We start from the raw sequence: 12,454 nt of genomic DNA on the forward strand, positions 1-12,454 counted from the left end.
TACGAGGTATTATTTTACCCACCCAGGGACTGCTTTTGGACGTCCCAATTGTCTGGGTCTCCCAATAGAGCGACAAAGAAGAAGGGAATTTTGTTTACTTACCGTAAATTCCTTTTCTTCTAGCTCTAATTGGGAGACCCAGCACCCGCCCCTGTTTTTTTGTGTACACATGTTGTTCATGTTGAATGGTTTCAGTTCTCCGATATTCCTTCGGATTGAAGTTACTTTAAACCAGTTTATAATTCTTTTTCCTCCTTCTTGCTTTTGCACCAAAACTGAGGAGCCCGTGGGAGCACGGGGGGTGTATAGGCAGAAGGGGAGGGGCTTAACACTTTTAAGTGTAGTACTTTGTGCGGCCTCCGGAGGCATAGCCTATACAACCCAATTGTCTGGGTCTCCCAATTAGAGCTAGAAGAAAAGGAATTTACGGTAAGTAAAGAAAATTCCCTTCTTTTGTCTGTTTAAGCTACGGGCGGGGAAACTTTTTTTCAGTCGGGGGCCGTTTGGAAATTTCTACCAACCTTCGGGGGCCGCACAAAATTACTAATATGAAAATGACCCTGCTATATTTGGTCAAACAATCAATTAACTCACCCCTACTGTGGTGGCCGTAGCTGCTTCTCTGTGGTGCGGCTGTGATGTTTGAGGATACTAAACATGTTTCTTCTCACAGCTGCTTTTTCAGGTTTGTTTCGGTCTGGAGCACAGTTAAGTCCTTGGGATAATAAGATTGGTAAACCATAATATCACATAACAGACGCTGTATATACATCCCAGGAGATGCTGGAGGCACATACATCACTGGAGGTCCTGGGGGCATATTCATCACAGGAGAGGCTAGGGACATATATATGCCCACAGCCCCTCCTGTGATGTAAATGCCCACAGCCCCTCCTGTGATGTATATGCCCACAGCCCCTCCTGTGATGTATATGCCCACAGCCCCTCCTGTGGTGTATATGCCCACAGCCCCTCCTGTGATGTATATGCCCACAGCCTCTCCTGTGATGTATATGCCCACAGCCCCTCCTGTGATGTATATGCCCACAGTCCCTCCTGTGATGTATATACCCACAGCCCCTCCTGTGATGTATATGCCCACAGCCCCACCTGTGATGTATATGCCCACAGCCCCTCCTGTGATGCATATGCCCACAGCCCCTCCTGTGATGCATATGCCCACAGCCCCTCCTGTGATGTATATGCCCACAGCCCCTCCTGTGATGTATATGCCCACAGCCCCTCCTGTGATGTATATGCCCACAGCCCCTCCTGTGATGTATATGCCCACAGCCCCTCCTGTGATGTATATGCCCACAGCCCCTCCTGTGATGTATATGCCCACAGCCCCTCCTGTGATGTATATGCCCACAGCCCCTCCTGTGATGTATATGCCCACAGCCCCTCCTGTGATGTATATGCCCACAGCCCCTCCTGTGATGTATATGCCCACAGCCCCTCCTGTGATGTATATGCCCACAGCCCCTCCTGTGATGTATATGCCCACAGCCCCTCCTGTGATGTATATGCCCACAGCCCCTCCTGTGATGTATATGCCCACAGCCCCTCCTGTGATGTATATGCCCACAGCCCCTCCTGTGATGCATATGCCCACAGCCCCTCCTGTGATGCATATGCCCACAGCCCCTCCTGTGATGCATATGCCCACAGCCCCTCCTGTGATGCATATGCCCACAGCCCCTCCTGTGATGTATATGCCCACAGCCCCTCCTGTGTTGTGTATATTCCCACAGCCCCTCCTGTGTTGTGTATATTACCAGTATCTCCTGTGATGTATATGCCCCCATCATCTCCAATGTGATGTATATGCCCCCATCATCTCCAATGTGATGTATAAGTCACAGGAGACGCTGGATGCAAACACAAGAGGGGCTGAGGGGCCATACACTTCACAGTAGACGCTGGGGGCATATTCAGCGCAAGAGGGGCTGGGGGGGCATACACAACGCAAGAGGGGCTGGGGGGCATACACAACGCAAGGGGCTGGGGGGCATACACAACGCAAGAGGGGCTGGGGGCACAGACATCGCAAGAGGGGCTTGGGGCACGGACATCGCAAGAGGGGCTGGGGGCACGGACATCGCAAGAGGGGCTGGGGGCACGGACATCGCGAGAGGGGCTGGGGGCACGGACATCGCGAGAGGGGCTGGGGGCACGGACATCGCGAGAGGGGTTGGGGGCACGGACATCGCGAGAGGGGCTGGGGGCACGGACATCGCGAGAGGGGCTGGGGGCACGGACATCGCGAGAGGGGCTGGGGGCACGGACATCGCGAGAGGGGCTGGGGGCACGGACATCGCGAGAGGGGCTGGGGGCACGGACATCGCGAGAGGGGCTGGGGGCACGGACATCGCGAGAGGGGCTGAGGGCACGGACATCGCAAGAGGGGCTGGGGGCACGGACATCGCAAGAGGGGCTGGGGGCACGGACATCGCAAGAGGGGCTGGGGGCACGGACATCGCAAGAGGGGCTGGGGGCACGGACATCGCAAGAGGGGCTGGGGGCACGGACATCGCAAGAGGGGCTGGGGGCACGGACATCGCAAGAGGGACTGGGGGCACAGACATCACAAGAGGGGCTGGGGGCACGGACATCACAAGAGGGGCTGGGGGCACGGACATCGCAAGAGGGGCTGGGGGCACGGACATCGCAAGAGGGGTTGGGGGCACGGACATCGCAAGAGGGGCTGGGGGCACGGACATCACAAGAGGGGCTGGGGGCACGGATATCACTGGGAGTACTGGGGGCACAGATAGCACTTTCAGAGCACAGACATCACTACTAGGGGCACGGACATTACTGGGGGAACACAACACTGGGTGCTGATACACAGCATTGAGAAGGCACGGGTGGGGGATGCACAGCACCGAGCGGGTTGCGTACAGCACTTGCAGAGCCCTGACATCACTGGGGGGACACAAACCTGTAATACACAGCATGGGGGGGGGGGGGGACACAGCACTGAGCGTTGTCCACAACTCTGGGGGGTGATACACAGAACTGGAAAGCCACAAAGTACTGAACGGGCCATAGAGCGCACAGAGAGCAGGCGCCAGACACTCAGCGCCGGAAGGCAGAGGGGCGGGCACCTCGCTCGGAGGGCAGAGGGGCGGGCACACTGGACAGCGGGAGAGCCCATTGGTTCGGACAAGCAACGCATGTGATGATTTAAAGGGCTGGCAGACCCAGCACTGCTGCCCCCAGTAATCTGTTCGGGGGCCGCATAAAAGGTCATCCCAGGCCACAGGTTCCCCACCCCTGGTTTAAGCTGTCTGGTTATTATTCGCACTTTAAGTGTACAAAAATACATTTTTGACATTTCAAGAAAAAATATCAGTGACCAATATACAGTGGGGAAAAAAAAAGTAAAAGTATTTAGTCAGCCACCAATTGTGCAAGTTCTCCCACTTAAAAAGATGAGATTTGCCTGTAATTGACATCATAGGTGACCGCAACTATGAGAGACAAAATGAGACCACAAATCCAGAAAATCACGAGATTTTTTTTTGCAAATTATGGTGGAAAATAAGTATTTGGTCAATAACAAAAGTTCATCTCAATATTTTGTTATATATATCCTTTGTTGGCAATGACAGAGGTCAAACGTTTTCTGTAAGTCTTCATAAGGTTGGCACACACTATTGGTGATATGTTGGCCCATTCCTCCATGCAGATCTCCTCTAGAGCAGTGATGTTTTGGGTCTGTCGCTGGCCAACAAGGACTTTCAACTCCCTCCAAAGGTTTTCTATGGGGTTGAGATCTGGAGACTGGCTAGGCCACTCCAGAACCTTCATATGCTTCTTACGAAGCCACTTCTTCGTTGCCCTGGCAGTGTGCTTGGGATCATTATCATGGTGAAAGACCCAGCAAGTTACATCTTCAATGCCCTTGCTGATGGAAGGAAGTTTGCACTCAAAATCTCACAATACATGACCCCATTCATTCTTTCATGTACACGGATCAGTCGTCCTGTCCCTTTGCAGAGAAACAGCCCCAAAGCATGATGTTGCCACCCCCATGATTAACAGTAGGTATGGTGTTCTTTGGATGCAACTCAGCATTTTATCTCCTCCAAACATGACGAGTTGTGTTTCTACCAAACAGTTCTACTTTGGTTTCATCAGACCATATGACATTCTCCCAGTACTCTTCTAGATTATCCAAATGCTCTCTAGCAAACTTTAGAGGGGCCCGGAAATGTACTGGCTTAAGCAGGAAAACACGTCTGGTACTGCAGGATCTGAGTCCCTGCTGGTGTTGTGTGTTACTGATAGTAGCCTTTGTTAAGCAGTCCCAGCTCTATGCAGGTCATTCACTAGATCCCCCCCCTTGTGGTTCTGGGTTTTTAGCTCACCGTTCTTGTGGAGCCAGATCAAGAGAGATTGTCAGTGGTCTTGTATGTCTTCAATATTCTTATTATTGCTCCCACAGTTGATTTGATCGCAACAAGCTGCTTGCCTATTACAGATTCAGTCTTCCCAGCTTGGTGGAGGGCTACAAGTTTGTTTCTGGTGTCCTTCGACAGCTCTTTGGTCTTCACCATAGTGGAGATTGGAGTGTAAGTTTTTGAGATTGTGGACAGGTGTCTTTTATACTGATAACAAGTTCAAACAGGTGCCATTACTACAGGTAATGAGTGGAGGACAGAGGAGCCTCTTGAAGTAACAGGTCTGTGAGAGACAGAAATCTTCCATGTTTTTAGGTGACTAAATACGGTACTTGTTTTCCACCATAATTTGAAAAAAAAAATGTTGCCAAATCAGACGCGGTGATTTTCTGAATTTGTTTTTCTCTCATAGTTGTGGTCTACCTATAATGTCAGTTACAGGCCTGCCTCATCTTTTTAACTGGGAGAACGTGCACAATTGGTGGCTGACTAAATACTTTGTTTCTCCCCACTGTAGCCGCCTTTTTTAATAAGAGTCATAAGTTGTGATGAGCTAGCATTGCCATGCTCAGATGCTAGGTTCTTGTAATCAGCAGTCTGATGTTTGGATAGGCACGACTCGTGTACCAAGTGTAAAAATCAATAGAGAACTCAAGCATTTTTCTGGAAGATTTTCTGGAAAAATGCTCACATTCCCCCACTGACTTCCATAATACTTGGTACTTGAGTCATGCCCATCCAAGCGTCCGACTGCATATTATGAGTATCGAGCATGGTAGTGCTTACTCATCACTAGTACCGAGCCTTTGAGCATGGTAGTGCTTACTCATCACTAGTACCAAGATCTCGAGCATGGTAGTGCTCACTCATCACTAGTACTGAGCCCCCAAACATCACTACTGAGTATTGTAGTGCTCTCTCATCGCTAGTACCAAGGTCTCGAGCATGGTAGTGCTCACTCGTCACTAGTACCGAGCCCTTGAGCATGGTAGTGCTCACTCATGACTAGTACTGAGCCCCCAAGCATCACTACCGAGTATTGTAGTGCTCACTCATAGCTAGTACCAAGATCTCGAGCATGGTAGTGCTCACTCATCACTGGTACTGAGCCCCCGAGCATCACTACCGAGTATTGTAGTGCTCATTCATCACTAGTACCAAGCCCTTTAGCATGATAGTGCTCACTCATCAGTAGTACCGAGACCCCGAGCATGGTATTGCTCACTCATGACTAGTACCGAGCCTCCGAGCATGGTAGTGCTCACTCATCACTAGTACCAAGCTCTTGAGCATGGTAGTGCTCACTTGTCACTAGTACCAAGCCCTTGAGCATCACTACTGAGCATGGTAGTGCTCTCTCATCACTAGTCATAAGGCTTCCATCCATGGGACCTATCAGTTTCTTAATTTTTTGACAATCAACTTTTGAGCAGCATCAACTGCAGCCTCCCAGACACTGTTCATACACAATTACACATCACCTGATCTGCTTCATCCAATAAGCATTCAAGTTTATACAGCTTTGCATTGGAAAATATTCATAAAAATTATGATCTGCTTAAAATACTCACTTGTCTACTTGACAGCATAAAAGATCATAAGTTTACATTTCAGCCATAAGATCAATGTTCATTTTTTTGATCTACTGTTGTATAAACAAGTGAGTAAGGGTTTTCTTGACAAAATAAAAAGTTATATATTGTTTGTTCAATGTAAATTAAAATACCTTAATATTTTTTGTCAGTAAGAACTGCATAGAACGTTGGATTTCACAGCTGATTTTATGGTCTAGAAAGGTCTATTTCTGATATCATATTTGCACAACTGATGCAGAACCAGAGCAGGGAGCTGGCTTAGCTAAACTGAGCTGGACAGCCAACCTCTTCCTACACAAGAAGGACAGCTAAAGTGGCAAATCACGGAGCAGTGCTGAAATCTTGCAGTTTTTCCAATTTTGATAATTTAAAGTATATATTTTTTTGTACATAGTCAAACAATAAGTTTTCTTCTTTTTTTTGTTAGATAACCCTTTTAATATCCATGGATGCTATGCAATGTTTATGTTTAACATGTAAATGGTTATTTAGCCTATTCTTGATGGGATGATGAGTACACAGATGTATTACTGCTTCCCATAAACTGTACTTGTGCAATAATTACTTCTAATATACCCCTAATCTAGCATGGAGATATGTGGAAACCATCATGTGGAGGTTAACAACAAGTGTACATGTCTATAGATACTTACAGAGAACCTGCCACATTGAAAATGCAGTAAAATCTACACACAGCATGCTGTAGAGCAGGAGGAGAGGAACAGATCATAATTTGTGTTTTATCCATTTATACATGTGCTCACTGAATGGGGTAAAAAAAATACCAGTACTAAAAATGCCCCCCAAATCCTAAGAAGCGCTCAAAAGGTCCACCGCAGGTCCTAAATATCAAAAATGGGCTCAAAAGGTCCGCCGCAGGTCCTAAATATCAAAAATGTGCTCAAAAGGTCCGCCGCAGGTCCTAAATATCAAAAAGGTGCTCAAAAGGTCCGTCGCAGGTCCTAAATATCAAAAATGGGCTCAAAAGGTCTGCCGCAAGTCCTAAATATCAAAAATGTGCTCAAAAGGTCCGCCGCAGGTCCTAAATATCAAAAAGGTGCTCAAAAGGTCCGCCGCAGGTCCTAAATATCAAAAATGTGCTCAAAAGGTCTGCCGCAGGTCCTAAATAATCAAAAATGCTCTCACGGTAATGGCAAAAGAAAACTAAAAAACATGCTTCAGAAAGAAGATACTGATGTTTCTTGAAATGGTCCCTGCCAGGAAAAGACGTCTTCTGCACATACCCTCGGTGTGACAGGTTCCCTTTAAGGTGTCGTTTTCCACTAACTTATCTTTTCTCTCTGTTTAGGATCAGGTAGACCACCTTATTTCCCTGAAGATTAAAGCCTGTTCTCTGAATTCCAAGTTGCCTTTGGCAGATCGTAGGAAAATCCTTCAAGACCTGGAAAGCGAGAACCCCAAGATCAAACTCCTGTACATTACCCCTGAAATGGCTGCATCCTCTTCCTTCCAGCCGACCATGAACATGCTGCTATCCAGAGCTCTCCTCTCCTACCTCATCATTGATGAAGCTCACTGTGTTTCTGAATGGGGCCATGACTTCCGACCAGATTACCAACGTTTGGGATCTTTGCGCTCACGTTTACCACAGACGCAGTGTGTTGCACTGACTGCCACTGCCACCAAACAAGTGCAGGATGATATCATAGCGTCACTGAAACTGCGCCAGCCGATTGCAATGTATAAAACGCCCTGCTTCCGTGTCAACCTGTTCTACGACATACAGATAAAAGAGCTACTGGGAGATCCATATGGGAATCTGAAGGACTTCTGCTTGAAAGCACTAGGAGAAAAGAAACCTTCTGGGGTAATGTTATAAAGAGGCATAGTTTAGCATAAAGATTGTCATTTTCTAGCAGTTTTATTTGATTCTTGTGAAAAATTGGAAATCTAGAAATTGTCACTTTTAGATATTTGCACTATTTTTTTCAGAAATCTGAGCCCAGCCACCTGACTCACAAGATCTACATTTATATTCGTATTGTCTGGTTAAAGGGACTCTGCCACCAGGATTTTCCCATATAAAGTAAAGGCAGTGCCATACTGGTGCTAGGATGCTGAATCCAGGCATACCTGTTGTAAAAAGATGTGATGCTTGGTTGCTGAAATATCTGTAATCAAAGTTACAGAAATGCACTGCACTGCACTTTGACGGGTGCCACGGGGGCGGGCCTTTGTGGGTCGTGTTTTCACAGTTTATTACGTCTCCATCGTCCTCTATGACGTGCCCTCTTTTCTTTATTTAAATATTGTGCTACGCTGCCATTGCTACTGTTGGCGGTGTGCGCGAATTGCCGCAGTAATTCTATGTTCATTCAAATGGTGCTAAAGTCTGTTCATGTGCGTACCACAGTCTCTAGCGTCATTCTGTTGAAGACACTGTGGAGAAGACAATGAGTGGCAGGAGAGCGTGCAGATGTAAAAAAATATATAAAATTTGAGCACTCACCATGGCAATCATAATCTTGAGTAAAATGGCGCTGGAGATCGTGGTATGTGCATGCGCGTACTCCGGTGCCATTTTAATGAAGATCTCTGTAGCACTCAGGGATATGGGGTACTCTGTCCCGGGCAGTGTCTCTATTGGGAATGTCACGATGGTGGCCGTTACCCGGTTCCGTGCCCTGGGTCCTTTTTGTAATGGGGGATATTTACAGGGGATTTGTGAATAAAGTTTATACGTGACGCCACTTGCAGTGTTGCGGCTAAATGTAGGGAACCGCCGCTACAGAATATCCTTACTAGGGCTGATGGTATAAGCCGCTAGTATGGTAGTCCCTCCGCAAGTAGGGTATTGTCCCAGCGGGTGTATGGTGCAGTGGACATCGGAAGAAGGAGTCCAGACAGGTATTCAGTGCAACTGGTTTACTCATTTTTCGGGTGTTAACTGGTTGCCCAAGGCCGACTGGTTTCGCCTCCAGGTCCCCTTTATCCCAGTGCCAGTCTGGTTCTCTGGTACCTTCTTCCCCTGCACCTGTCACGGGTAAGTGGGTCCCCGTGGTATGGAACACTGGGAGTCCCCGGTATATGGTTTGTCCACCTCTCTGCCTGATGGTAGCATGAACCCTGTGGGGTTGGAGTCTCTGGTCCTGTCCCCGGTTCTCTCTTTGCTACTGAGTCTTCGGATTCTTAGGGACAGCAAGGTCCTTGATGGTCCCCTTTGCTGTGCAGGTGTTAACAGGTTGGCTTGAAGCTCTTTCCTGTTCTAGGGTCCTGTACCCTGTCGGTGCGTAGTTCCGGGAGTACTCCACCAGCAATCACAAAGTCCCACCCCGATGCACACGTCAATCAAAGCTGCAGTGCATTTCTGTAACTTTGATTAAAGAAATTTCAGCAATGAACCTTCGGATCTTTCTACAAAATGTATGCTTTTATTCCGCATCATAGTGCCAATATGGCACTGCCTTTACTTCATATGGTAAAATCCTGGTGGCTGAATCCCTTTAATTAGGGAATTTCTATACACTACTATTGTTAAATGTAACATTTTTAATGTGTGTATTTGATGCAATCCATGTTGTCTCACACCACCATGCTATTCTATTACTCTCATAGGGTTTTCCAGGTTGTGGAATCGTCTACTGTAGGACCAGGGATGCTTGTGAAGAAGTAGCAATTCAGCTGTCCAAGCGGGGTGTCTGTTCCAAGGCCTACCATGCAGGTGAGTAAAGATCTGCTCATGCGGCACGATCGGTAGCACTAAATGTGATAACATGTACATAGGCTACCAAAGTTCTCGGCAGTGTGCTGCTGAAAACCATGATCTTTTGTGCAGCAGAAAATATTTTTCTTTGTCGCTCCATTGGGAGACCCAGACAATTGGGTGTATAGCTCATGCCTCCGGAGGCCACACAAAGTATTACACTAAAAGTGTAAAGCCCCTCCCCTTCTGCCTATACACCCCCCGTGCATCACGGGTTCCTCAGTTTTCAAGCTTTGTGCGAAGGAGGTCAGACATCCACGCATAGCTCCACTGTTTAGTCAGCAGTAGCTGCTGACTATGTCGGATGGAAGAAAAGAGGGCCCATACTAGGGCCCCCAGCATGCTCCCTTCTCACCCCACTCTTGGCGGTGTTTGTTAAGGTTGAGGTATCCATTGCGGGTACGGAGGCTGGAGCCCACATGCTGCTTTCCTTCCCCATCCCCCTTAGGGCTCTGGGTGAAGTGGGATCCTACCGGTCTCCAGGCACAGGAGACCGTGCTCCATCCACTGCCACTGGGGTATCTGCTGGATATGGAGCTTAGTATCGTCAGGGACATGGCCCTGCTACGTCAAGGTACTCTGTGTCCCCGTACAGACCGCGCGCAGACACACCGCAGCATTGCTGGGTGTGTTAGTGCGCTGGGGACAACAGCGCTGCGCGCTTGTGCCACTACTCACTACAGCTTTGCTGAGTTAGTTAATGTATTGGGGACTACCGCGCCGGCCGCTGCTGTCAGTTTTACACTGCGGCGCGGCTGGGACTTGTAGTGCGCCGGGGACTTCCGCGCTGGCCGTGCCTCTGGACGGCCGTGCTTATTACTCGAGTCCCCGGCTTTTGCGGCCTAGTCTCGTGGCTTTCCCGCCCCCAGGCCTGCCAGTCAGGGGAGGGGCGGGACGCTGTGCCGGACGTCAGCGCCGAGGGCTGGAGTCTGCTTGCATACTCCAGCCCACTCACTGAACACAGTGGGACGCCAGTTTCCCGCACTTTGTCTGAGGCACGCCCACGGTACGCCCCTCTTCACAGGACGCCGGCAGCCATTCCTGTGTGCAGTCGGAGCTGGAGAGGGGAGACAAGTTCTGGGGGACCCAGACACGGGATTCTGGCGACCACACACCCGCTTTTCAGCGGGCGGTAAGCAGCACCTGAAGTGCTGACCCCACTAGCGCCGAAGTGTTCATTTGTACTTTTATGCTTGTATTCTATACATTGCACTGTACGGTCGCTATTCTTGGCTATATACCCTCCTAGATTGCTCAGAGGACAGCATGTCGTCCGCAAAAAGCAAGGGTGCCAAGGCACAGGCTTTCTATGCTGCTTGTACTGCTTGTGAGGCTGTTCTACCGGCAGGTTCCACTGATCCCCATGGTGTGCAATGTTCGGCCCCTGTGGCACTTGCTCAGCCGGGGTCTCTGCTAGAGGTGACCCAGGGAGAACCACCTGTGAACACTGTCCAGGTGACGGGGACGGAGTTTGCAGTTTTTGCTGATAGATTGTCTGTGACTATGACTAAAATTCTAGAAACTTTGCAGTCCAGACCGGTGCCTCAGACCATGGGCACTGTTGAATCATTGCCCCCTGGTCCCCCTCAGTTGGATCAACTCCGGGCTCCGGGGATGTCCCATGCATCCCAGGGTGAAGGCTCTGACACGGACGACAGTCCCAGACGGCCTAAGCGAGCTCGCTGGGAACGGCCCTCGACATCATCACACTGGTCAGGGTCCCAGCAGGAAGACTCTTTGTATGATGAAGCGGAGGTAGCTGATCAGGATTCGGATCCTGAGACCGCTCTCAATCTGGATACACCTGAGGGTGACGCCATAGTGAATGATCTTATAGCGTCCATCAATCGAATGTTGGATATTTCTCCCTCAGCTCCTCCAGTGGAGGAGTCAGCTTCACAGCAGGAGAAATTCCATTTCAGGTATCCCAAGCGTAAATTGAGTACTTTTCTGGACCACTCTGACTTCAGGGAGGCAGTCCAGAAACACCACGCTTATCCAGATAAGCGTTTCTCCAAACGCCTTAAGGATACACGTTATCCCTTCCCTCCTGACGTGGTCAAGGGCTGGACTCAGTGTCCCAAGGTGGATCCTCCAATCTCCAGACTTGCGGCTAGATCCATAGTTGCAGTGGAAGATGGAGCTTCACTCAAGGATGCCACTGACAGACAGATGGAGCTCTGGTTGAAATCCATCTATGAAGCTATCGGCGCGTCTTTTGCTCCAGCATTCGCAGCCGTATGGGCACTCCAAGCTATCTCAGCTGGTCAGGCGCAAATTGACGCACTCACACGTACGTCTGCGCCGCAGGTGGCGTCCATAACCTCTCAAACGACGGCATTTGCGTCCTACGCTATTAATGCCATCCTGGACTCTGCGAGCCGTACGGCGGTTGCAGCCGACAATTCGGTGGCAATACGCAGGGCATTGTGGCTACGGGAATGGAAGGCAGATTCGGCTTCCAAAAAAGTGCTTAACCAGTTTGCCATTTTCTGATGACCGTTTGTTTGGTGAGCGATTGGATGAAATAATCAAGCAATCCAAGGGAAAGGATACATCCTTACCCCAGGCCAAACCAAACATACCCCAACAGAGGAGGGGACAGTCGAGGTTTCGGTCCTTTCGGGGGGCGGGCAGGTCCCAATTCTCCTCGTCCAAAAGGCCTCAGAAGGATCAGACAAAATCCGATTCATGGCGGTCTAAGTCACGTCCTAAAAAGACCGCTG

At 49.2% G+C, this 12,454-nt stretch overlaps 1 protein-coding gene across 3 annotated transcripts in view; it reads left to right on the plus strand.

Annotated features, from left to right (window-relative positions):
- The window catches only part of RECQL5 (RecQ like helicase 5), a 156,776-nt gene that overhangs the window by 33,276 nt on the left and 111,046 nt on the right, over positions 1–12,454 (plus strand). For all 3 annotated transcript variants that reach the window (XM_075349619.1, XM_075349621.1, XM_075349620.1), the window contains exons 4-5: positions 7,314–7,832; positions 9,581–9,686. In XM_075349619.1, the coding sequence (XP_075205734.1) occupies positions 7,314–7,832; positions 9,581–9,686 (625 nt within the window). The remainder of the gene's footprint in view (positions 1–7,313; positions 7,833–9,580; positions 9,687–12,454) is intronic.

The sequence above is a fragment of the Anomaloglossus baeobatrachus genome, chromosome 5 (assembly GCF_048569485.1).
Source record: "Anomaloglossus baeobatrachus isolate aAnoBae1 chromosome 5, aAnoBae1.hap1, whole genome shotgun sequence".
Lineage (NCBI taxonomy): Eukaryota > Metazoa > Chordata > Amphibia > Anura > Aromobatidae > Anomaloglossus > Anomaloglossus baeobatrachus.